Below are 25226 nucleotides of genomic sequence, written 5' to 3'. Positions count from 1 at the left end.
AACTACAAAGACATCTGTTAGCTTTCGAGTTGCTTCTCGTCAAATAGGCTGTTGTTATTTTTAATAAACGCCATGTTGCCTGGATATGTGCAGCTTTTCTTCCGACCCCAGAGAAGCCTGTAAATCCAGTTCACGTGTTAAATCTGGAGTCTCGGCTGGGCTCGGAGGGGGACGCGTTACTGTGTGACACCGCGCGGAAACAAGCTGCAAAGCCCCGTTTTCATTTCACTTCAAAGCTAAAAAAAAAAAAAAAAAAAATACAACAAAATCACCGAAACTGGGAGATACATCGTTGTCACTTTTATACACTATCGAGTAAAGTGAACTCAACCATCCCAGAAGAAACAAACTGTTAGTTTTTAGTCACTGCTCTTTCCCCTCAGCCTCTTTTTTTATGTGTACTTCCGCGTACTGTTTTTTTTTTTTTCTCCCACTGACACACGGCAACTTTCGAGCAGGAAACCCATTAGACGCTTCGCCCGTCTTTTTTCTCTGTTTTCACGGGTGAGTACGCCGTTTTAACGCAACTATAGCGAATATGAGGAGCTGCTTGGAGCGTTGTAGCTTCGTGTGGTGCGTTTAAAGTCGCGTAGAGCCATTTGTTTCACCGACAGGACTGGCTTTAACCCCCCCACCTCCGCCACCGCCACCCCCGCTCAGAGCGGCAGACGGTAGCGTCCACATACAGGAATGCTGTGCTCGGCTGGCTGCTCGGTTTTACGGGGTTTAATTACCCATTTGTGTCCTTTTTTTTGTCCCCCCTCGGAGTCTGCTTCCTTTGAACTCTCAGGACAATGTGTCAGATGTGTTGCGTTTAAAGACAGGCTGGTGAAACTTCTTCAGGTGGCAGACAGAGAGAGAGAGAGTTGTTGTGTTTCCGAGCCATGGAGGATTTACTCGACCCCGTTCGGGTTTTTTTTTTTTATTTATTTATTTTTTATCTCGAACTACAAATCAGTTTAATATTCCCCGACGAGGGTTGTGTTGTGCAATGGGCTGCCGGGGCTTAGTTTATTGCAGGTGACCTTGCGAAATCTATACGTTTTATCTCCCTTTTTGAGACCCGAATGTCGGGGTGCCCGGTCGAAACGGGCCGGAAATCATCGCTCAGCCAAACCAGAACCGGGTCCAGTAACGGGCTCTGAAAGTGTTGGAATTTGCACAGGTTTTCGGAAAATCCGGACGGACAGATGTGAGGAAGGGGGCATAGAAAGTTTTAAGTTTCAGCACCAAGGCTTGTAGGGAGTCCCTCACACAGAGCCTGAGCATGGAATAAATTATTTCTTCTGATCTGCCTGTTTGGGCCTCTAGGGAGCCATGTCCTAAGTAGTTAGGTTAGGTCTCTGTGGAAAGAAAAAAAAAAGAGAAAGAGGCATCCATTATGTTTTCATTCATTATAACCCTTTTAGCTGTTGTCAGTCTGAAAAGTAAGCTAAGCTAAATGTCTAAGACAGCCTTTGCCAGAATTCCTCCTTCTTTTTCCCCTCATATTTGTCAACCTTGTTTTTGCATGGGGCTTTAAATAGTGAGTCTCAACCCTCCTCCTCCTCGTCCATACCTCTCACTCATTAGATCAGACAATATAGAGTGGGTGCTTCAGTGTAGACAGAGTTCAATAATTAGTGTCTGTGCGTAATTGATTCCCAATAATGATTTTGTCTCGTGAAACAAAGGGCACCGCTGGCGCAGAACTGCTGAGGGTTTCTTGTGTTCACAGGAAGCTGTTATTACTGTACAGCCACAGCAGCTTCATGATGTCACAAACCTCATGGTGAAGCTGAAGAAGTGATGCCGGTTCAGTGGGGGGGAGGCTGGACAGCTGCACCTCAGAGAAAAAGTCCATCTCTTGTGCTTGCCCTCGTTTCTAACCTGAACGTGTGCAGGTTTTTGTCCGCCGACCTGTCTTTTTTATTTATTTTTTATTTTTTTGTCAAGGCGAACGTGGAAAAATTCCTCTGGGTGTTGTTAACGTTTCGGCTTGCTCGTTATTAGGTGCCGTGTGCTAAGGGCGTTGCAGCTGGTGGTTTTTGGAGCCCGTGACGTGTTCCCAGGCAGGCGCCGCTGCACCCAAGAGGCCCCATGCGAAGCAGGCCTTGCCACTTCCTGTTACGCTCTGTTAGACGAGAGGAGCTCTGCACTTGTCATCTCGCTCTTTCTGTCTGCAAGTGCAGGCTTGTCTGGAGCCCAAAGGCTACCTTCTCTTCCTTTTAAAGGAATGTTGGCTATTTAATCGGCGCTGCTGTGCTGCTCTTTGCCTCCCTGTCTCTTGCTCCTTCTGTAATTTTAGGCCTACATAAACTCACCTACATCCCCTGCCTGCAAGAGGGCAGCTCGGACAATAAACCTGGGTCGTAACAATTCTTGTCAGCCTCAATGAAAGATGCCCAGCAGCGGGAATGACAGACAGAGGCACCCACAGTTGAACAGCCTGGGGGTGTCCTAAGGGCCTGGAGCTGTGTTGCTGGAAAGCTAATAATTTACTGTAGCTTGGCCAGGGACTTCAAAGAGAACGCAGGTATTCTTCTCTGGCTGCAGTTAGTTTGACGAACAGGCAGCAGATAATGAGAGACAGAGCCGGCCGGGCTGCTCCTCTTCTCTCCGCAGGTCAGCAGTGAAATCAACTGATTCCTGCTGAATGAGTTCAGCGGGTGAGGCGGGGTGAAGTAACACATGAGCTTGCAGTGGAGTTCACTGGAAGATGGCTACGCCGTGCTGCACCTATTATGAAAGGATGCCTGTAAAACCACAGCTAATCTCTGCACTTTTCCAAACGGCAAGCTGCAACATGCCTCCGTATGTTTCTGCAGTTGTTTACACAGATCAGTCATGGGTTTGTGTGTACAGAAGAGGTTTGTAAGTCGTGGAAAAAATGTCAGCGTTTTTTTGCACCGGTGTTCTACAATTCGCAGTCGTTACAGGGTCACTCAAAGGGGTTAGCTGTAAAAAAAACCTTAATGTGTTTACTGATTCATTAATGCAGGTTTCAGAAATGGAGTCACATGAGGTCAGAAGGCTGTTTTATGCATGAGAGGTAGACGATCAGACAGAAAAAACAATATAGAAATGGTTGCAACATAGAAGGCATGCTGCAACAGGTGCAAGTAATGAAATGAATTAAAGCTGGATTCCATTTTAACAGCTTTCATTTTAGACTCTTGGCATTTTGATAATTTTTTATTTACTTTTTAATCAAATTTACTCAATGTCTTAAGGATGCATTGAGATTTTTATAAACTTCAGATCAGATCAGATTGGATCTGTCACATTAATTGCATAATTTATCCCAAACTGTTTTGGTTTTTGTATAATCATTGGATTCCTGACCAAAACAGAAAGTCACATTTCTGTTTACTGTTTACACTCTTTCCTCTGCTGTGGTTAAATGGCTTCAACAGTTGTTTTGTTGTTGTTTCCTAAAATGATGAACCTATCAAACTGCTCACCTTTTAATAAGCACCTGTTGAAAAAAAGGTGTATATATATATATATATATATATATATATATAAATAAATAAATTTCAATACATCTACAGAATCTTCTTTTGTCTTTGTCATAAACTGGGATACATGATGCTGAGGATAATGCTATGTTTAAGGACATGCCGTCTTTTCCCATCTAGTGTCCTTAGATCCCCTCACACGGGCTAATGACCCTGCTGCGTTGTCAACAAGCTGTTAAAACATGGCTGGATCATGGCACGTTTGGAAAACCTCGTTCAGTGTGAAGGAATTCATGTTGTTGCTAGGGATGGGCATTTTAAGCAAAACCACTCTTGAATTTGTTGGTGGTTATTCAAACCTCTAATGAAATGGTGGCTTCAGGGACCGAGCTGTGTGCTAATTCCGCTAGCTGAGGATCCTTATATTCCTCCATTTTCATCGGTCTAATGAATCAGTGTGAAAGGGGATTGACATATTCAAACAGTAAAGCTGAGCCCACCCTTTCCCTCTTACCTTTACTTTCTGGGGAGAGAGGTGGGTAGTAGGTGTTGTCAAAAAAAAAAAACCCACTGACTATAGCAGTCCTTTACCAGTCAGTAGAGCAATACAAGGAAAACTTGGCATTTCACTACCAGGTGCCGGTGTAAAAAAAAAGACAGTTGTGACCCTCCTGTGATTCTTTAAAGTTACTCATTTTAATTAGACCTCAAACTTTTAAAAATCACTTCCCATCCTTACTTGCAGCTACTCTCTTAGTACTTGTCAGATAGTTTTTTCCAGATATTTTCTACAGCTCAGAGACGTTCTCCTGTGCCCTCACCACACTGTGTGCCTGTCCTGGCGAGGCACCGTATCAAAAAACATTAGCACGACTATCATTATCACACCTATGCTTGGTTATTTCCAGGGTGGCCAGTCCTCTTTCAAACTCTGATGACCAAGCCATCCCGGTGTGCACAATTTGTAGGTCACCACGCTCCACTCAGGACTCCAATATGCTGCCACCACAATGATAAACCACCATGTTCTTGCTACAGATGATTTTGTCCCTGCTCAAAACCATTGTGGACTTATAATGCTCCATCATGTGTAAGGGAAAAGACATTGCCAAGACCGTCTACAATCGGTTGTAGGCATGCCCATCTTGAGCACCACCTGTGTGCTAACAGGTCATATCTGCCAAAAACAATCAGTGGCTAATTAACTGGATCATCCATATCATTGTTTGTGATGGTTTAAACAAAGTTCCTTATTTACTGTTTTCATTTGGTAGTCGATCATGGCAGCCTCATCTGTACCATCAGCTGTTCAGCAGTAATACGAACGTGGACGGGTCATCTGAGTTCCAGTGGCTCGCAGAAGCATTTCGCTGGTTGCCCTGATTCCTTCTGAGTCATCTGGGCAATGACAAAGGTAGAAGTAAATGATGAGCAGGGAAGGGAGGAGCCTCCTCTTTAATAAACAGTCGGGAGGAAGTGTTATCCTAAATCAGAGATAAGCTATCAGCACAATCTAAACGTATGATATCATGTAACAGCTGACAACGTAAATCTGCGACACTGACAAAAAAAATTGTCTTTTTCAGCTAATTCAGTGACTTTATTAATCATATTTGGACTTTAGAGGCGAGATCAGTCACAGATCTGAGCAGGGCACTTAGCTGATGCCCTGCTCTGATGCGCCGCTTGAAATGGAGTGCAAGCCACGCCCACCGCTTTGTCGCCCCGGCTGCAAATGGTGTGCAGCCAGTGTATTCACCTGCCAATCTCTGTCATCTCTCTGCTGTCAGCCAAGATAAGGCAGCGTGTGTGTGGTCAGTGTCTGTCAGAGACAAGTGAGCTGTGTGTGCAGTGGTGGACATTACCCCCCCCCCCCCCCCCNCCCCACACACACACACACACACAGATAATTAAGTGACCTCTTCTGGGTCCAAAATGAATGCAGTTAGTTTGGCCCCTCATGGTAGGAGATTTTTGTGCAAGTTTAACCTAAAGCTGCAGCAGTTTGATTGCTCTCACACACTGGGTGGAAAAGGAAAAAAAAAAAAAAGTGGCAAATGGAAAGAGTTAGATCCATCTGTTCAGGCGTGAGTCAGAGGGACGGCTGGTGAGCTGATGGGATGGAGAGTGTGCTAGTGTGTGTGAGAGGAAATGGAGAATAAGCTCTTTCATTTGAGGGTCGGAGTGGAAAAAACGAGACTGGACTCCTCAGAAAATGTTTACTCTTGAGTAGTGAAAGATGGGGAGGGAGCTGTGGGGTGAAAGGTCCTTCAGTTGAGAGAGTAAGTCAAGACAGTGTTCTGACTGTATGTCAGCCCTGTGGCCTTTATAAACAAGGCATCTTGTATTTGTCACAGTGTCGTAAGCGTCTGCTGCAGCCATGCCTGACTTTCTAACTTCTACACTTTCAGATTTACAAACTGAGTATTTCCACAAATATTTTGAATAACACTAAGATGTCATTTTCTTCAGATTAAACTCAACTCCATTCCATCATTTCAGTTTGATCAGGACTTTTTCTGATGATTACTGCACCTTGTGTTTTAAAATCACTTGACACATAATGCAGAGAGCAGGAGAGACCTCAGAAAAAGCTAGGAGGTAGAGAGCCCTTTTCTTTTTGGGAGAAAAATGTACAACAGGTCTTGAAAGTTTTGCTGAAAAGTGCATTGGCCCTGTGACATAGTGAAAATAATTCAGATATTTCTGTAGTTAGATGGAGCTTATTTTTAAAGCATTATCCGTTACAAGGCTAGAAACTTAAAATAGGCCTCTGATAAGTGACAGGACCTTTTAAATTCAATGTTTTCACTGAAGGTTTATTAGAAAAAAAACTTTTTCTTAGTTAATAATATTCTGGAAAGTGATAAATGACAGTCGTCACTTTTTCAAAGCTATGGCAACATTTCACATTTTCACTGTTTGTTCACTAAACTAGCATCGCAAAGCTTCCTGTATTGTTGAATATTAGGAGGGTTTTAATGAATATTCGATTTGCTTTTGTTTAAAAAAGCAAATTTTCAAATTAAACAAGGCAGTTCTTTTTTTTTTGTTACATGTTTCTGCTTTGACACGCTAAAACGTTTAACAAAGCAGAAGTTATGAAGATCTAAGATAGATTGTGGCTAATTTGAACACTGTTCATACCCATTCAAGAGTATTCTACTCATTTCACTTCCTGTGGTTCGAGCTAACTCAAATTTCACTTTAAAAATTAGTTTTAATTAAACTTATAATCATTGCAGATCTGGGATTAGGACTGTGTTAGGATCTTTGATTTCTTGCAGAAATGAATGCCTCACACAGTCTAAAAATGCATAAAACAAAATGTTGCACGCCTGAATTGCACATGATGTTCATGAAATCTTCAGCATCGTGAACCAAGGTGTGCCTTTTGTGTGCAGACGCATTTTTGGCAGTTTGGCTCGTGAGCTTTTGATTCCGGGCAAGACGAAGAAAAACAATTCTTCTCAGAAATATTCAGCACGATGTTTCATCTTCTTCTGGGGCCGTCTTTAAATCAGCCGCAGCTCAGATAAACCCGCCGGACGCGATGATCTACATGACACACTACTGAACGAGACGGGAACGGTTTTCACCTGAAAATTCTAAATGGAGATTTTTTTTTTGTTTGGTCTTGGCGATGTTTGCTCCCCGAATACTCAGTCGCACACAAACGCACATGGAAGCAGTTAGGCCAAGCTGGAGGTTCACTCTGAACTGCCAATCCATGCCAGTCGATTTTCCCAGCCTATCAACTGTTTCCATGAGGCCACTGACCTCTTTATAGGAATACGGTGCGAGTGAATGGAGAAGGGGGGGGGGGGAGTTTTTCCCAGAATAGGAGGCTGGAGTTTGCTGTTATTATAAGGAGACAGGTAAACAAACCAAAGGTCTGTTCGACCATTGTAAACATGTGCGCATGAATACAAGAGAAGATTGCATCTCATTTTATGGGATACCTTTTTAAACATCTTAAAATGTTAACAGACGCCGGAGAGTCTTGTGAGATTTAAGGGGACGGAGCTGTTCGGTATCATTAAAAATGTCTGAATCGAAGGTCACCGACTCCCTGCAGCAGCTTTGGCCAAGTAAAATCGCGATAAGGTTATTGCACTGAAACAACACTGTTGCATAAATATGTTTCCTTTTGTAGCAAAAAATAAAGAACAACATGTAAGGTATGACGATGCAAAGCAAAAAAAAAAAAACCCTGCTTGAGTTGTCCTGTGGTGTTCAGTCATAACCTTATTTTAGCCAGCATGTAATGGTTGTTAAATGACATAATTGGCTCTTGTCTGCTGGCCATGAATGCACTGACTGTCTTCGAGCGAAGGTACAAGGAGCTGCTTTATTTTCCACTGGACGTGGAGAAGATGAAGGTTGGAAGGGAAAATAGGAAGTTATATTTAGGGAGATGCTCCTTAGAAAAAATAAAAATATATATATAAAAATGAATGGATAGAGAGCGTGCAAACTGTGAGAAAATGAGCCTGAATAGGCATCTTCATGTCATCTTCACACCATCAGCACAAAATCGAACCGCTCCCTCTTTCACCAACACATGATATGACTTCCCCTGTGCTTAGCTGTGCAACGTTTTCTTCAGTATCTGCCGGAGCGCCCTCTCCGCTGTGTTGTTTGCTTACTGTCAGAGCCATGACAAGATTCCTGGGATAATTTAGCTCTGTGTAAAGACTCGAACCACTGTTCTGTTGCCTTTTTATCGTCCTGGGCTCAAATGAAGACACTCGCTCACATTAGGTCTGATCTCTGAGAATTTAAGTCTTATCTTCAATCAGGTCCATGTTTGGCGAATAAATGAAGACGATCGTGTTGTCTGGAGGCCTAATCTGCTCGGGAGAATTTAAAGAAGCACACCTACAAATATTGTTGTGCTTTCGTGAAAGTTGAAGGGTTTGTAAGATAGGAAGTTCACGGAAATGGGATCGAATTTCTCTTTTAAAGTAATGACTCCAGGGTAAAACAACAACTCTCCAGTGTATTTCCCATAATGTATCTTCATAGTGTCTGTAATCTGACCCACAGTGTCTGGGAAACACCCACACTTTTTGTCTTTATTTTTTTGACATGTCAGAGAGAGCAGATCTCCAGATAGTGTTTGTCTCCCTAAATGCGTAAGCATGTTGACAGTGGTTTTTATTTAGTGTAGTTGTGCTCAGGTTTTGGTCTTGATCAGGGTCAACATCTGATCTTTGCTTTTTAACAGTAGTCAGGTATATTACAGCTGTCTGAAAGAGTTACTGCTGGGTGAATTTTTTTTTAACAACAATAGGATCGGTTTATTTCAGCACTGTTAATTTGGGATGTATTAGAGTTTCCTGGCCGTCTTATATACTAAGACTGTTTTTACACAAAGCTAAAAGATGGTTTCTGATAGAAAAGAAGAATTTTTTCTTCACTCAAACGTTTGCACAGTTTTAATGTGCTTACAGTACCCAGTTTAAACAGTGTGCAGTACAAAACTGCTAATATTGAATTTAGAATCTGGATTGGCACATAGCTAAGACGACGGACTGGATAAACACAAACTTTTACTACAAAATTGGGATGCAAAGATGAGCCCTCCCATATTTATAACATGTTTCACTTCCTACAGGCTGAACTCTCACTGCCTCCATCACACACCTAATTAGTGCATTTAAGTGTATTTTAACTTTTGCACACATGGACCCTTTTCGTGTTACAATAATTTCTTGATTGCAGACCTCATGTTAGCTGTACGTTCACACAGAAGCAGATACCTTTAGGTCCGTTTCCACTGGTTCACCAGTTTACTGTCAGCTCTGTCAGCTGCAGCTCGAGCGCTTTGGTCAAGCTTGAACACACCTTGGGTGTGTGCTGTGTTATGCTTTGTTGAATTTTGAAGCAAATATGTTATTTGTCAGCTCTGAAGGCGCAGGAACTTACGAGTTCTGGATGTTTAAGCGCCCTTCACGGCAGCCCACGTGTCCTGTGTGTACATAAATACTTTGGGTGCCAGTTCTTTCAGTGTTCCCAATGTTGCTGCCATGTTTTTCATTTCCTGTTTCACAGCGTCCCGTCTTCTCCTTTGTTCCAGCTCTCCTCCCTGCGCCTCCTTCACTTTATTAAATTATAGAAACTGTTGCTGCAATCAGGTTTCCCCGTTCAAGTCGTCAACGTTTTTGACTCAAGTTTCTAAAAAAGAGATTAAAGCAGCTTTCTGTGAGTTTTAAAAATATTAAGGTTTCTTAAACTGCATAATGATGATTGAAAGTTTCTTTTTGCTTTTAAAATTCCTTTATAAATATTTCCTAAAACATTAGGGGCTCTGTAGACGAACACCCAAATTACCACACAAATGAAACAAAACAAAAACTTTTTTATTATGATATTTGTTTAGGGTAAAGCAGTGTGCAGGTATTTTATATTATGTTGATATTTTTTTATTGTATTTTATGTAGTAAGAATTCAGATGTTTTTTTATGTCAGTTTTGCCCTTTTCTCTTAAAAATCCGATTCAGTTTGCAGACAGATGTGGTATTATTCTGTAAACTGTCTTGGCAGCGCTGCTGGAAACGGATGCTACGACCAGCGTACAGCACGTCACAGATCGGCCATGGTTCTTGTACGCGAAGGCACCGTTTCCTCTTTGCAAAAAATAGTGCTTTTCATTTAAACCGAAAACTTCTATTTTGGTCTAATCGCTTTCCGGCAGGCTTCAGGCTCATCCGTGCAGCTTTTATCTCACGGCAGCGGAGCAGCAGCGTTGCTCTTTGCAGCCACACTCATCGTTGGTGCTAATTGGTGTTTTAAAAATGTTGATCTTTATCATTTGCTGTTGTGAGTGAGGCATGTAGGTGTAGAGAAACTTACCTTGAATTAGTTTGAAACTTAAGACTGTCACACTTTTCACTCCTTTAGGCGATCTCTATTGGTTGACTACTTCTGCAGACGCTAAAAATGGTTCAGGATATTTTCTGTTATTCTGTCTGACTGAAGATTGATGACTTACAAACTTTTCACATATAGTTTTTGGTCTAGGCTTATCAGCATCAACAACTTTCAGCTCCTCTTGGATTTTATTGCCAGAACATATCCCAATAAATACATTTTGTAAAGCTCAGAATTAAGAAATTATTTTTTCATTAAAACAAGATGTGCATTTACTCCTGATAATTATTAGAAACCACCAGGCCTTCATTTAGACCTCAAATTTCCTCCACAAATTTGGTCAGCAGTTGTTTATTGAGCACATATATAATTAGTTTTTGTCTCTTGTTTGGTTGAATATCTGTAAAGAAACATTCAAACATGTCTGTGTTTTTGTTCAACTAAGATTGTTTTACTGTGGCTTTATTCTCCTGAACATTTAGTCAAACTCCTGGATGTGTCAGACTTACAGAAACTGTGCAAAACATTTCGTTAACCCCGTGCACTTCAGGCCTTCCTCTCTTTCTCTGAACTTGTTTCATCGTTGGTTTGTCTAGGTTCCATTTTGGCTTTGAGTAATTTCCTTTTCTGGTTCTCATGTGAGTGTAGAGATGAGTTGCACAGGACGTTTGTTTGATTCACTTTAGTCTGTCGTGTTTTTTTTACGGACACACTTTGTGGGCTTTTTTTTTTCTTTTTTTTTTGATTTTCTCACTTTTTCTCATCTCCTCCTTTCTGTCTCGTTTTTTTTTTCTTGTTCTTTTTTCATCTGATAGGTTATAGAGGAAATGGCTCTGATAGCTTCCTGAGGAAATTACACCCACTTCCTGTCTGTGTTCCTCCTTATTCGCCAGAGCCTCCCATATTTCTCGTCTCTGTTCAGGCGCCTCGGGGTGGAGCTGCTGGAGGGGCGGCGGAGCAGTAGTTCTGCTAGGAATCCCCCGGTGGCTGTTAATGAGGCTCTCTGGCCTGATGAACCTGGCAGATAAGCAGCAGTAAAATCACAACAACATGCAGTTTGTTGCTGTATCAAAAAAAATTATTTTTTTCAGTCACAGTTTCAGATGAAATTTTCCATTTGACAATAAAACAAAATATATGTGAATTAGAGCTGGTTTTATTAGATCCTGGCTCGACTTAATAAGAAAATATAATGGAGACAAAAACAGATGTAAGGAGCCGCCTTAAAGGATCACCTTATTTTGTAACATTTTAGGACTTTAGGTTGATTTTTAGCGTTTATTTGAAATACGGCTCCACAGCTTATCTGTAATTTAAAAAGTGGTATTTTAAATTTTCATTAAAGATCATTGTTGTCATTTAAAGTGAACTGATCTCAACTGTGTGATTAAAATAAGTAAAAAAATAATAAACCCAGATTGTGCTCCTGAAGGATTATAATTTTAAAAAAGTAGCTAGTTGCTTAAACCTTTTAGGTTTAATAGAACATATCAAGGCAAAGTCAGCTATTTTTAATTAAAGCTAAAAGTTGAACCTTTTTAATTGTCATTTCTTTATTTCTTTTTTTGGTGGAAAGTTATAAGTTTTCAAACAAAGCCTCAGATTGTCATGGGTTAAATTCTGAGGTTACAAACAAATCCTCTCAGGATGAAGGAATTTGTGCATTGAAGCTTTTCAGTGTTATTTATTTTCTTCACATGTTTGGTAACTTACCTTATAAGGCTGTAAGTTATGACAACATCAGGAAGACCACGATGCTGCAGGCATGATGCATCATCAGTTTTTGTTTTTCCTGAGATGACTGGTCCAGTTTCTTATTTTTAATTGGCTGCAAAAGTAGAAAGTGAGTGAAAGTTTCTTGCAGAAATGGAAAAGTGATCAACCTTATCCCTTTGCATCCTCAAGAGGTTTTTATCTGTTTTAAAACCTTTATTTGAGACATTACACTGAGTAAACATTTGTTTTCTGTGAACAAAGTGGGTTGTGCAGACCCCTGCAGCTTTAACAATTAATGTGTTCACCCAGGTGTTGTTCTTATTAATGCACATTTGACTCTCTGTCATCTGAAGTATGAATAAATGCAGACTGAGCATTTGTCACGAGCCTTCGAAAGCCAAATGTTAGCAGGCATTATAGAGTTTTCTTAAAAAAAAAAGTTCTCAGCTGCAAACTTTGAAATGACCTGGTTCACCTCTGCAGTAATGCTTCTGGTTGTCGTCAGTGCTGTGTGTGTGTGGGTGTGTGTGTTTTAAAACCACAGCAGGGTGCAGATATAAACTGCAGGAAGTCAACTGGTGTAACATTTTTAAGTTGAAACCAAAGTTTTCTTTGGTGTTCAAACTTTCCCTGTTCAGGTTTCGTTTGTTGTCGCTTCTCTGGGATGTTTGACCTTCGCCGGTTTGTTCAGACGCATGAAAACTGTTTTCACGTTTATGTTTTTCACCTAACTGGCCAGGATCATGTATCTGAAGCAAAACACAGAAAGTCTCCCCTCTCTCTGTGCTACTCTTTTGCTCTTCGTGTGTTCAGGTTCATCTCGAGAGGTGCGCTGATCCTATTTATAGCTGTTGTCTCGTCGCTGACGTGTCTTTGCAGCGGTTTGACATTTTCGGTTGGTGCGTACCTGTGAAGTGGACGGTTAGCCACTGTTGATGGTGCACTTCAGCTGAAAAAAAAAAAAAACAACTATTCCCAGCAGCCATTCATTGCACGTGAAGCTTACAGTGCTAACAAACTGCTCCAGTTGTCCCGCTCCTGCTGCAGCAGTCGCTGTCATGTGATTCCGGGAGCTTGATTGACAGCTGCTCGCCCGTCCCCTTATTGCAGCGCTGATGCTGAACACGCCCACGCTCGAGGAAGGTCACAGTTTGGCTCCTCCTCTTTTTCCTGATAAAAAAAAAAAAGTTCACTCAAACAGCTGATTGTTTTCCCCTTTTCACAATGAGTTTGCATAAGATTTGGTGGAGCTGTGACTGAGTCATTATTAGCCATTATTACCCAGTCATTATGTTGACAGGCACCTTTTTGTCACTGTTACACCTCGGCCCGGTCAGTTTTAAAGAGGAATGCTCTTGTAAAGACCAGTTGTCACAGAACAAACATACACACTTGGACACCGATGACTCCCCACCATCAGTGTTGCCCCACCCCCCCACCCCCCCACCCCCATACGTGTGCAGTCTTAACTCTCTCACACACACAAAGGCGCATACGCTTGATGGCTATCATTAGATTGATGCCACCTGACACTTAGTTAGTACTGGAATGTGATGGGAGGGAGGGGCAGGGGCAGCTGCTGACTCTCAGGAGCTCCAGAATTGATCTCAGCACTCCTGGGACACTCTGTCCAAGCACTGCATGCTCGTTTGCCTCCACGACGGTGGCTGTGCGAGCCAGGAGCAGTCCCCTCACAGAGCGCCGCTTACTCCAGCTCTCATGTAAGGCTGAGGTGAAGAAGGTCTGTTTAGTGTTGAAACTCATACCATCGCCATCTGTTGCCTAAATTGTGCCATATGCTCGAACAAACCGCTTTTGCTTTCTTTAGTCCGTTCAGTTTCTGCTTCTCTTCCGTCCTGAACGTAAAGGGGAACTGACCTGCCTTACGTTACTCTGAGAAACCACAATGAGCTTCCCCCTGCCTGCTTGAATTTGCCTCTCAGAATACGTAAAAAACCCCACTGCAGTGGCTCTGAAGTCGGGCAAGACATAACAAAAACAAAGGATTGGCTGCAGCGTCTCGTGGAATGAGCAGGCAGAAATGCTGAAACATGCAACATGGAAGCAGCAGTCAGCTTTCCTCAAGGTTGTCAAAGCAAGAGCTGCTTTTTCATTACACTGTCGGTGTTCCCACTCTGAGAACTGCAGCATTTAGTCAATTTATTCCCTGATCAATAAACTATTTAACAAAACAAGTATTTTTTTCATAAGTATTAAAGTATAAAACTAGTTATTTGTTTTCAGCTCTGTATTTACACTTTTGATCTTACAAAAAAAGACTTTAAATGACTTCAATCTGTAGTTTTAGAACTTTAAAAAGTAAAAGTACTTACTAAAGTTAAAGGTATTCGGTGTGGCCTTTGCTGAACAGAGTTTTTAGTACAGAAACCATTTATTTCACTCAGTTAATACGTCCTCTGACTAAAATACATTTTAGTTTAACTGACAAACATTTGAAAAACTACAATGAGGATTATTTCTTACTCAGAGTAATAAATAGTTTGGTTTAATGTGCCGGTTGTTGAAATGTGATTTACTGTAACTTGAATAAAAAAGGGAAGCATTTTCTCTTCCCACTAGGAAATACTTCAGTTTATTTTAGGTCACATTTTCTTACCTGGCTACAAATCAGTTTTAGTTATCATGTTGTTGAAGCATCTCTGTTATTTAGGTTGTTTATTTTCTTAAAGAGTTGGTGGCTGGGAGGGTGTGTGTGTGTCTGTGCTTGTGTGTTATTGTTGTGTACGTTTGTGCAGATGTGCAGACACGGCTCTCTCAGGCCCGTGTGTCCCCGTGTTTGGCTAACCCCTCTTAAACATGTTGCTCCATCGCCGGCCTTTCCCAACCCACTGGAAAGAACCATGAATGAACCCTTTCTCTGCGCGTCCGTCTTTCAGTTCCTCTCCGTCTGCCGGCCCGCTAGCTCCGCTTCCCTCCGTCTCCCTCCGTCTCCCTCCGTGTCCCTCCGTCTCCCTCCGTCTCCCTCCGTCTCCCTCCGTCCATGTACAAGACCTGACCTCAACCTTTAAAGCATTTATCAGACATCATCCCCGTCCCCAGCTCCCCCCACCGCCACTGTACTTTAGTCAAACCACAGATCAGATCTGTCTTTTGTAAACAGTCAGATTTCCTTCTTTACTCTAATTATTGCTTTTTCACTTCCTTATTAAATAGTAACCGCACACTTAGCTGTATAATCAGACATATTAAAGCTCCTTTAAAAGTATACTTGATCTGACTCCACAGAATTTGTTGCATTTTTTGAATGTTCTTACAATAATATAAAACTTCCTGCTTATAAAAGTGGCAACATTTACCCTGTAACTTTAGATATGTATAGTTAGCATAGTTTGTAACTCATTTCCAAAGTAAAAACAGCTTTTTGTGACTCAACAAACTAATTCAGTCCTTTTGAAATTTATTCAGAAGACAAGCTTTGAAAGAATACAAAGAAAACTCTGATTAACATTGACTAATATTGATTTTTTGTGTGTGTGTGCTTCTTTGTTGCCTTGTTTTGTCATATTATGCACAGATGTTGTCATCTGACTGCAGAAGTGTTGTAATAAGTGCAGGATGTGGATCGTTCTCACTGAAAATGAAAAGGACAGTGTCTGGGAGGCAGAGCGTGTTGCTCGAGGACACGTATATATCTTTGAGTTTTAATGTGCAACAAAACATCTGGTTTTATCATAGATGCTGGATTTGGAAGTTCATAACAAGTCAGATGGTCGCAGTCTTTTGGACCCCTGAGGATTTAGGATCCATGACTTCTAAAAAAAGGAAAACAAGCTCCAGTTTTTGTTTTTTTTTCTTCATCAGGCTGCAAGACGGTTTACCCGGTCACTACAGCACATCTTATTTGAGTTTAGGCTCCTGAGAAACAATAATCATTTCAGGATTTTGTTTATGTTTCATATTGGAGTATAAATCTGCAGCTACTGATACAAGTCTTCTGTCCACGGTGAGGTTTTTGGAAGTATTTCTGAGTGCACGCAGCTGTTTTTTTGGGTTCGATGTTTTTCTGTAGTAGAGGCTGAAGGCCACCCAGTGTCGATTTCAGCCATGCCCCACAGTGGCATGTCAGTTCATTTGTGTAATCACAGTTATTTGTGATAATTAGGATCATGTCAACATATCTGTCTCAGTTTCTTTTTAATTGCTTTAAAACTCCGAAGTGAAACAAACCGAAATATTTGGAAATATAAAGACTACGACAAAGTGCAATAAAGCTAAAATGTACAGGGTAGAATTAAAAAATGAAGTAAAGTTTCCATTTCCTGAAAAGTGGTAAAAGAACTGGAGGATTTCATCGTAGGTCCAACTCTGCCCTGCATAAGGACTGTGAAGTACTGGCATTCATATACAGTAATACCTTTTATAAAAAAAAATGAAATTAATTTGAATCTTTCTCAGATACATTAAAAAATCCTGAAACCACTCCTTCCTTTTTGTACGCCTTTCTGCAGGTATTAATGGGCTTTTCTTTTCATAGTGACTTTTTCTTTACGGCCTTACACTGTGTCCAGTGTCCTCAGCCAGCGCCGTACAGTGTAGCTGTTTGATGTGTGTGTGTGTGTGTGTGTGTGTGTGTGTGTGTGTGTTTGGGTGTTCCCTGGTGGCAGCTCTGGGTCTGTGGCCTTCAGAGGACTCAACTCGAGGGCTGTGTGTTGTTTGTGTGTTTTGGGGAAGAGGAAGCCATGCTAGATGTAAAGGGTGGGGGGAAAATTGTCGTGTGTTGTAATGCGTTTTATTTTTTCCCCCTTTTTCATACACTCCAAAAGCAAAGCTTGTGTTAAATGTTTAATTTCTAGTTAATTTGGGTTTCTTTCTAAAGTTGGAGGGTTTATGTCATCTGTGTCTGCAAGAGAACTCAGCTGAGTCAGAGTTCCCTCGGATTCAGCACCAAGACGTAATATTTATGTCCATTTTGAGTGATTTAGTAACAGAATATTTTGCAGTTTTATCGAATTGATTACTTGTTTTCAAATAAATTTTCATCATTTTGTCCTCTATGGGGAAAATAATTAAAAACAACTTGTACATTTCTCAGTATCTCTTGATCCACACTGTATAAACGAGAAACAACTTAAAACGCAGGTATAGATTTTTTTATTTTTTTTTTACATAAAATCAGAAACATCAGGTTTGGATTAGAATATGAGACAATGTCTGTGTCTGCGCTGTAATCTGCTGTAATGTCTGCCTCTGCTCTGCGGGGACTCAGCAGGTTACAAAGATGGCTGCCAGTTCAAAGTAAAGCACATTGTAGTAACTGCTTGTCCTCTCCCCACCCCTGTGTCTTTGTCCTTTTTCCAGCAGGTTGTGCGTGGAGCTCAGTGCTCTGACCCAGCCATGAGCATCATCGGGGCTGAAGATGAGGATTTTGAGAGTGATATAAATGATGTGAGTGGAGACAAGATTGTATGAGCTGACATCACCAATCTGCTTGTCGTCATCTTTAATTTTCTGTTTCGTTTTCTTTATCAGTCACGGGTGACTGAAAACCAGTGTGCGTACTTCAACAACATCGAGCTGCTGAAGAGTCATCCGACTCACCTGCTGGTCTTCCTGCAACATGTCATCCTTCAGTTTAATCCTGCTCCCCTGGTGAGAATTACCCCTTTAAAATGCTCAGTTATTGCCTTCTCAGGCCAGGTTTCAGCCCTCCTTTTGTTCTTTAAGGCGACCATCACTTATAAATCTGTCAGATCCACGTTTATTTTCAAGAGAACAGATTTTTAGCCTCAGTCACGGTTTAAACCTTTTGTTTTTTAGGTTTTTTTACACTGAGGGAGCTGTGAAGAAGTAATGTTGGTTAATATTTAAAAAACTATAAATAAAAGGCATTCCGTAGCATCAATGTTACGTAGGTTACTTGTTGTTCTGTTGGAGAATTGTTGTTTCTTCATACAAATTAGGCATTTCTTTTACAATAAACGTTTTAATATATTTCCAAAATCATCTTGTAAGATTATTATTTGATTCTTTTCAATAATAATTAATATATTTGTTTATGTAGTGTTTCAGGTTGGTGTTGGGTTCAGCTTTTTCTGTTTAAATTATATATTTATCTATTTATTTCAAAATTGTTTTTAGGAATTTAGCTTTCAAAAAATTAGAACCACTATAGTTATAAATAAAGGGACAGAAAGAAGAATATGACAAAGAAGGGAACCAAGAACAGTTTTATTTTGTGTATTCTCACCAGAAAACCCCCCAGATCTGTGATTTCTCTGCAGTTGTACAATTATAAATAGTTTAAAGTTAATTTGTTCAGGCTTTAGATCTAAAACATTCCTTTTCCAATTTAAGCAAAAATAAAAGTTTTTTTTTTTTAATTGCATATTAGTTCAAAATTCACTATAATATTATACCCTGGGTTTTTTTTTATTTTATTTTTTTTTATTAAGTTCTTCTGGAATTGGAAGGAGCAAAAATCCAGTGCACAAAAAGTGAAGATTACAGTCAACTAAAATCTCCCACCGGTCACCTTCTTTTTTAGGACTTTCAGGGAATTTTTACTGCAAAGTAAAAACAACAGGAACGCCCTCCCTAGATCCTGTGTTTTGTTTGTTTGTTCTGGGCTACTATGGAAATCCAGTGAACTTCATAAAAAGGTCATCTGCTGACTTCAGATATAAACGTGGAATTCTTATTTCGTGACTTGTGGTTCTGCACAAACTCAAACAGAATTCAGATTAGCCATAATTGCCATGAATGATGCACAGTGAAACATACTTAAATTACCATTTTAGAAATCAGTTGTGTCCTTAAAGTGCAATAAATAAATTGACACTTTCCTCATACTTTATTGACTCTGCTCACATCCTATAAACTGTACTGCAAAATAGCAATTTTAGAGATTTTAGATTTGTTGAAACTCCGACTGTGTTCATGTTCCAGAAAGTTTTTTGCTGCAGCTTCAGGGCATAAATTCTCAGCCTTGGGTTCGACTAGTTCCAGTTTAAATTATGCATCGTCAGGCAGTAAAGCACAATGAGGAGATTTTATCATTGAAAATAATGTTATTTTCATCGCAGGGTCCTAGAAACAAGGTTCATAGCATTTAAATCCCAAACTGAGATGGATTTATGTGACTTATCTACAATGCTAGAGTTATCAGAGTTTAAAGAAATGGGGGCTGAAACTTTTACAACAGCCACTGAAGAATACTAAAAACAAGTTTCTGTTAAATCCTAATTTTTAGATGAAATGTCAGCTGTAAATGTAAGGACTTGCTGTTAAATTTGTTTCATATGATACTGTAAAGTTGTGACATCCATTTCAGAGTTTGTTGTGCTGCCCTTTTATGTGTCAAACATGTTAGGAGGTCCTCAGATTATTCACTGTGACGCAGTGTGGTTTATCAGTGTTTGTGTCCCTGGCAGTCCCAAATAAAACATACCTGTCCTTTCCCCTTTCCTCTGCATGCAGACACTGTGACTTTCCAGGTACTGTTGCACATTTCCCAACCTCCCCCCCACCCCCCTCCATCCAACATTTATCACACCAGTAGTGTAGCATTTTGCAAAACGTCTTCACTGTGCAGTGTTTTTTAACACCAGGGTGTGTTATTTGCCTCCGTAGTTGCTTGTTTCTGGTTTTCGTGGGAACCCTGTGTCCCTTCTATGTATTTTAGTGTTTTGCTTGGTTTTGTTTTTTTAATTTTCAGGACTGAAAATGATCAGAAATAAGAGGAATGATCAAACTTAGTTTTGGTGATATCCTGATTGTATTGTGTGGCAGTGCATCTAAAGCGTTAAACTGCCTTTAGAAGTGTTGTCAGATTTAGGTTCTATTTATTAGGCCATTTAAACAGGACAATGCACAATAATGTTAATCTTATCAAAGAGAAAGTGAGTTGTGCCAGATTTAGCCGCCGGCTGTTTTCTCTTTGTAGTCCCTGATGCAGTTTTCCTGCAGATACTGTGATAACTGAGCACAGAAACCTTTGCAAAATGTTACTGTAAGAAGTTTGATAGTAAGAATTAAAAAAAAAAATCTGAACTCATGCTTTTTCTTTCTCTTCTCAGCTGTGTTACCTTCATGCTGACCTCATCAAGAGCCTCAGTGCTAAAGAGACCAAGAAGCAGTTTATAGAGTTCTACAACAACTTCTTGGACAAGGGTGCTGTAAGTAGAAGATGACTGTATTTTTAAAAACAGATCTGAAATGACAACGAGAATAGACTCATAACGAGAAAGCAGCAAAACCACAAAAAAAAATTAAATAAAATAAACACAAAGGCTAATGTTTTTGTAAGAATTATGAATTAAACACCTGCGATTATCATAAACAGACATCAGATCAATCATAATATGTGTAAAAATGAAGAAGTTGTATTGGAGTTCCAGGAAGAAGTTTTTATTTTAACTGATGTGATTCCTCACTATTTATTTGGTGCATATTTTATAAAGCTTATATTTAAATTTCAGCTGCAGATTCAATGCAAAAACAACAAATACAAGTGTGATCACTAACAGACATATTAGAAAAACTGGTTAATAAAATAAAACTCCTGAGTTTAACTGGTCTAACATGATTATATGATCTGTGAGTTTATGGTGAGGTGTTGAGGCTTCGCTTTGGTCATTCACACCAAACAGAATCTGTTGTGTGTGTGTGTGGACCTGCAACAAGCCCATATCATGAGACCAGCTGAGTTTCGACAGCATTGCCAGTTAACATGGTTTGAGCCGTACATACCACGTTAGCCAAGTATTTCTTCCACATTAACCAAGGGCTGTGGAAAATATTGCTCAAAGGAAATGAAAAACAATTTTAAAAAAAATCTGCAAACACAAGTGCGAGAGTAATTGGGAGGTATAAAACTAATCAGAAGTGCAGTGACCACAAGCAGCACGCTGTCGCTCCGACACACAGCCAGCCAACGGGTTCAGAATGTGGAGCAGTGAAATCAGAGTGTGGAAGAGCTCCGAGTGCACGGGACATGGCTTAATGTCCAACTCCTGCTATGTCTAAAACTTACTATTTCTTACAAACTTCAGCTTAAGATCATTCAAAATGAGTTTGCTTTCTTGCTGCATATATTCGACAGTTGAAACAAAGATGCAATGAACTTCAAATGGAGTCCAATAATTCTGCTATAAACACGGACAGAACCTCCACAGTGACTTATTGTCTCAGCTGTAAAGCTTAGAGGTGGTTTTATTGATACTCTGTGACTTAAAATATAAATATATCTTTTTGGGGAAATTACATTTCTAGAAAGCAAAATGCTAACTAACAACAAGGCTCTGGTTTCAGAACATGAATGTTTTAGCATGAAGCCACTTTACAGAGCATTACCAAAAGCAGATTTCCTAAATAAAAGATCGGAAATTAGGATGCGGTGAAGTAATCCGCCTGACTAAAATTTATTCTGTCACCCAAAATATTTCACACGAAAACAGAAGACTCCACTAATTAAAGTTGGATGGATTTTGCTGCTTTGAATTTTTCCATTTTTAAACTATTAAATCTTTATTGTTAAATTTGCCTCGGAGGAAACGCTGCCCTACTTCAAAGTGACGCAGTTCTTTAAAACGTGTCGGCCTTGTTCTGTTGTGTACTGTAAACTCCTCAGGTGTGACCCGTAAACGGCTGCGATAGGAGAAGAGGACACAACGTGCGTTCCTCGCTGTGTGCCGTCTCTGTTTGCTCTGTTCGTTCTCAATCAGAGCAGCTCCCCTCAGCCTCTGTGTGTTTTCTTACATCACTCCTCCCTGCACACCTGGCCTTTGTCCCTCTCCTGTTACACCCCCCCCCCCCCCCCCCACCNNNCCACCACCACCACCACCATCAGACCTTCTTCATTCAGCGCTCATGTCTGTCAGCTATTCTGCTTTCGTCCTGCATTCTTTGTCTCTCCTTCTGTCTTTAAACCATCAACTTCCTGTCTGGACCGTCGGGAAAACCTCCCCGATGGGAGGGATCTTCCTCCCATCTGCCTCATTTAAAAAAATGTAAAAATAAAAACATTTCCCTGTGACCTCACTGACTTGGAGTTAGCCTGTGTGGCTATTTTCATGTCAGTGACAAATTTCTTTTACTTCTCTTTTGGAGGATCTGGTTCTTGATTTTAGTCTGTTTTTATTTCTAGTCTTAAAATGACCCCTAGTGGAGATGGAGAGTCACTGCACCACTCTTTTCTTTTCTTTTTTTTTACTTTGCATTCCCTGAAAGCAAAGATAAAGAGCTGTCTGTCATCAAATCTTATACATATGTACACCATGTATAAAGTGTAAATCTTATTTATTGTAATTCTGTGTAAAATGAAACACTTTTCTATATTTTTGTTCCTATTTGTCCTTTGATTTGTTACAGATTCTCAAAGTGACAGTGCCACCTAGCGTAGCCTATGAACTGGGTAGGTTTTCTTCCAATATTTTATCCTTTTAGCTTGATACAAACTTGAAACCAGATTAATGTGTTGCTGTTTTGTTTGGTTCATTATTTATTATTATTTTTGGGAAGCCGTGCTCACCCTCCTGTTTTCGTTCCTGTTTTACAGACCGGACCCGCCCAGATTTGCTCTCAGATGACACCCAACGACGTTTCGCTCTGGAGATTCAGAATCAGCAGAATTCTGAAATAACCAAACAGCTGGAGGACTTCAGGTAATATCCTCCCGGTCAGAGCTTTTATTTGTCTGCGTTTGGTTTAAAGTCAGATCCACCTCACTGATGTACCAGGATCTCAACACCCTAATGTCACAAAATTATCTGTTTTACACCACATTTTTAGTCCGTATTTGAATAATTATGACTTAATAAGGGTAGGCTGGTAAAATGAATAAATTTAATCTCCTTTTTGTATAATTAATGCTACTCTCAGTTATACAGCCTACATGGGAACAGTGGTCAGTTAAGACATATTTTTTAAAATGTATTTTTGTGCAATGTGTTTCTCTTTGCAGCTCTAAGTACAATACACTTATCAAAAATTAAGATATCCTCCCTTTTGTCATGTATATATTTACCTGATAATATTATCTGCTGCCTGTGAACATTACAGACAAAAAAAGTGTTTAAAAATGGCTTTATCAGTGTTGCCTGAGTAAAATCAGTATAATGCTTATTTTATTTTCAATTTTTATTCACAGTTTAAGCATTTGTGAATGACTGAATGTTAAGGAAATTAAAGGGGAAATAGTTTTATTATAAATACAACTGTTGGAGTTGTTTAAGATGGCAGCAGTCCACTTTGGACTTGACTCTGCTAGGACCTGCTGTTAGTTTATCAGTCCAGACAAAATAAAACCCAATTTTCCAAACTGAGGCTGTTCAAAGAGTCATTTATAGCAGGTAGATAAAATATAAAGAACACCACTTCATTTGTTTTGAATTATCTCTTTAGTTCTTTCCCTCACAGACAGACTTACACGTTGTTTAAATATGATGCTTTTGGTTTTACTGTAAAGAAACATTTCTCTCATCCCTCGGCTTTGTGTTCCTCAGGCAAAAGAGGATGATGGGTATGACCCTCAATGAGAACGAGCTGCTTGATGTCGAGAGCCACTATCCCACCGACCGCATCCCGATGGAGATGAAAGAGAAATCTATGGCTGAGAACCTGCTGGAGAAGATGTTTGAAACGCAGTGAGTGGCTTTCGCTTCTTATCGAGAGGTACGGAGGGCACAGAGCCCTCTCATTCCTCAAATCTTTTTAATTATCTGCAAAGACACACAATTTGGGCTCGTGTCGCAGTTGGTGTGGCTACAAAACATTCCCTAAGTGCAAAAACTTATGTCAGCACATAGTGTCAGCACTGTCTATGCAAATGTCTCTAACACTTGCTCTTCTATAAGATTTTCTGTTTGTTTTTTTATTTATTATGTTACAATGTGTGAAACTAAGCTTAGCGTGAGCTGAAGTTAAAAATGTGAAGCACGAAACACCATAAGAAGGAAATAAAGATGGAGGCAGCAGTGCCACGTTGGCAGGAAGACACTCTGCTGGCACTTTGCCAGCTTTTGGGTTGGTGTCGGAGGGGGTAAAACACAAGAAGAGACGGGAAGCAAACGGCCCAGAGGATTTTCAGTGCTGGATAGTTTTGGTTTTAAACACAGCGAAAGAAAAAAAAAAAAAGCCGAAGACGTAGGGGGAAGTTAATCTGTTTTTGACCCCACATCTCACTGCAGTGTGTTATCGTCTACAAGAAACAAGTCTGACAGAAAGGGAAAGGAGGCCAAGCAGAGGGCAGAAGACTGTCTAACTTCATTTTGTCAGGTGAAAGCAATAAAAATGTGGAAATGGAAGGAGATGCTCCGTGTGCTGTCTGCTGTCATCATGTGGATACATCAACGATGATGATGGGGAGGACACAAAAAAGTCTGTGCAAGTCTTCATCAAAGACATTAGAGTTCAGCTTTAGATTCTCTCAGATGCCGTCACACAGTTGGACGTCTGTCTCCGTCGCACAAATGATTCATTCAAGCCTCTTTCTGTTCATTCCTGCTGACAATCATCTCTCTGTCCTTGTTGCTTTTAAAAAAAAAAAAAAAAAAAATCTCCCACACTGTTGCATCCAATCGCCCCCTCCCCTCTGACTTGACCGCAGCTCAGTGACCTCGCCCCCGTCTGTCGCTCATTGGTCTCTGTGCCGATGCAAACAGGGTGATCGCACCGTTTGATTGGATAATGCAGGGAAATCCTGGCAAAAAAAACTCCTCCCCACCTTTTTGTTCATCTCCAACCACGAGGATCAGATTTCCACAGTCTTGCCTGCGTGTTGCATCAGACAAAAACATGGTTAAATAGACGTTTCCGCTGTGCTGGAGCATTTCTGACTCTGGATCCTGTTTGCAGACGTTTTGCAGAAGAGCCGCATCCCAGCAGATAGTTTTAGGCAGTGATTGTTCTGCTTGCAGATCTTTGAGCATACAAGCTGAGTTTTTTAAATTGATTCTGGCAAGCATAAGTGGAACATTTTGATGCTTTTGATTTCACTTTTTTGATCTTTTTTCTTTTCTTTTTTTTATTTTTGTGCAAATTTTAGAATATGATAAAAAGCGTCCGCTCTGAACACAACAACACAGTAGTCAGCTTTGAGTTGGATCAAGAAAAGCTTAGTCACTTTAGATTCCACCGACCCAAAACACAGACAGTAATCAGTCGAACGAGTGAAAGGAAAAATGCTACTTAAGAAGAAGAGGTAAGCTTGATGCTTTATGTTCTCCTTCTTCAATA

General features: G+C 40.4%; 1 protein-coding gene and 1 long non-coding RNA gene across 8 annotated transcripts in view; one reads left to right on the top strand and one right to left on the bottom strand.

Annotated features, from left to right (window-relative positions):
* The first annotated feature begins 309 nt into the window (after nucleotides 1-309).
* Nucleotides 310-25226, top strand: part of arhgef1b (Rho guanine nucleotide exchange factor (GEF) 1b) — a 39621-nt gene continuing 14704 nt past the window's right edge. For 2 of the 7 annotated variants that reach the window (XM_025005741.2, XM_017415547.3), the window contains exons 1-7: nucleotides 310-504; nucleotides 17352-17438; nucleotides 17523-17642; nucleotides 20069-20167; nucleotides 22362-22404; nucleotides 22549-22654; nucleotides 23495-23635. In XM_025005741.2, coding sequence (XP_024861509.1) covers nucleotides 17388-17438; nucleotides 17523-17642; nucleotides 20069-20167; nucleotides 22362-22404; nucleotides 22549-22654; nucleotides 23495-23635 — 560 coding nt within the window. In that variant the 5' untranslated portion in view covers nucleotides 310-504; nucleotides 17352-17387. Of the gene's footprint in view, nucleotides 505-17351; nucleotides 17439-17522; nucleotides 17643-20068; nucleotides 20168-22361; nucleotides 22405-22548; nucleotides 22655-23494; nucleotides 23636-23677; nucleotides 25192-25226 lie in introns of those variants that run through there. The other 5 variants (XM_025005740.2, XM_017415550.3, XM_025005743.2 and 2 more) reach the window with 4 other exon arrangements.
* LOC119617844 lies at nucleotides 10746-13189 on the bottom strand. Its single transcript, XR_005234264.1, has 3 exons — nucleotides 12940-13189; nucleotides 12030-12144; nucleotides 10746-11333 (listed from the first exon to the last, which is right to left on the bottom strand). It is a non-coding gene; the product is annotated as an uncharacterized LOC119617844 (long non-coding RNA).

This window comes from Kryptolebias marmoratus, linkage group LG16, assembly GCF_001649575.2.
Source record: "Kryptolebias marmoratus isolate JLee-2015 linkage group LG16, ASM164957v2, whole genome shotgun sequence".
Classification (NCBI taxonomy): domain Eukaryota; kingdom Metazoa; phylum Chordata; class Actinopteri; order Cyprinodontiformes; family Rivulidae; genus Kryptolebias; species Kryptolebias marmoratus.
The sequence above is the reverse complement of the archived record's forward strand: the minus strand, read 5'-3'. Positions and strand labels throughout refer to the sequence as shown.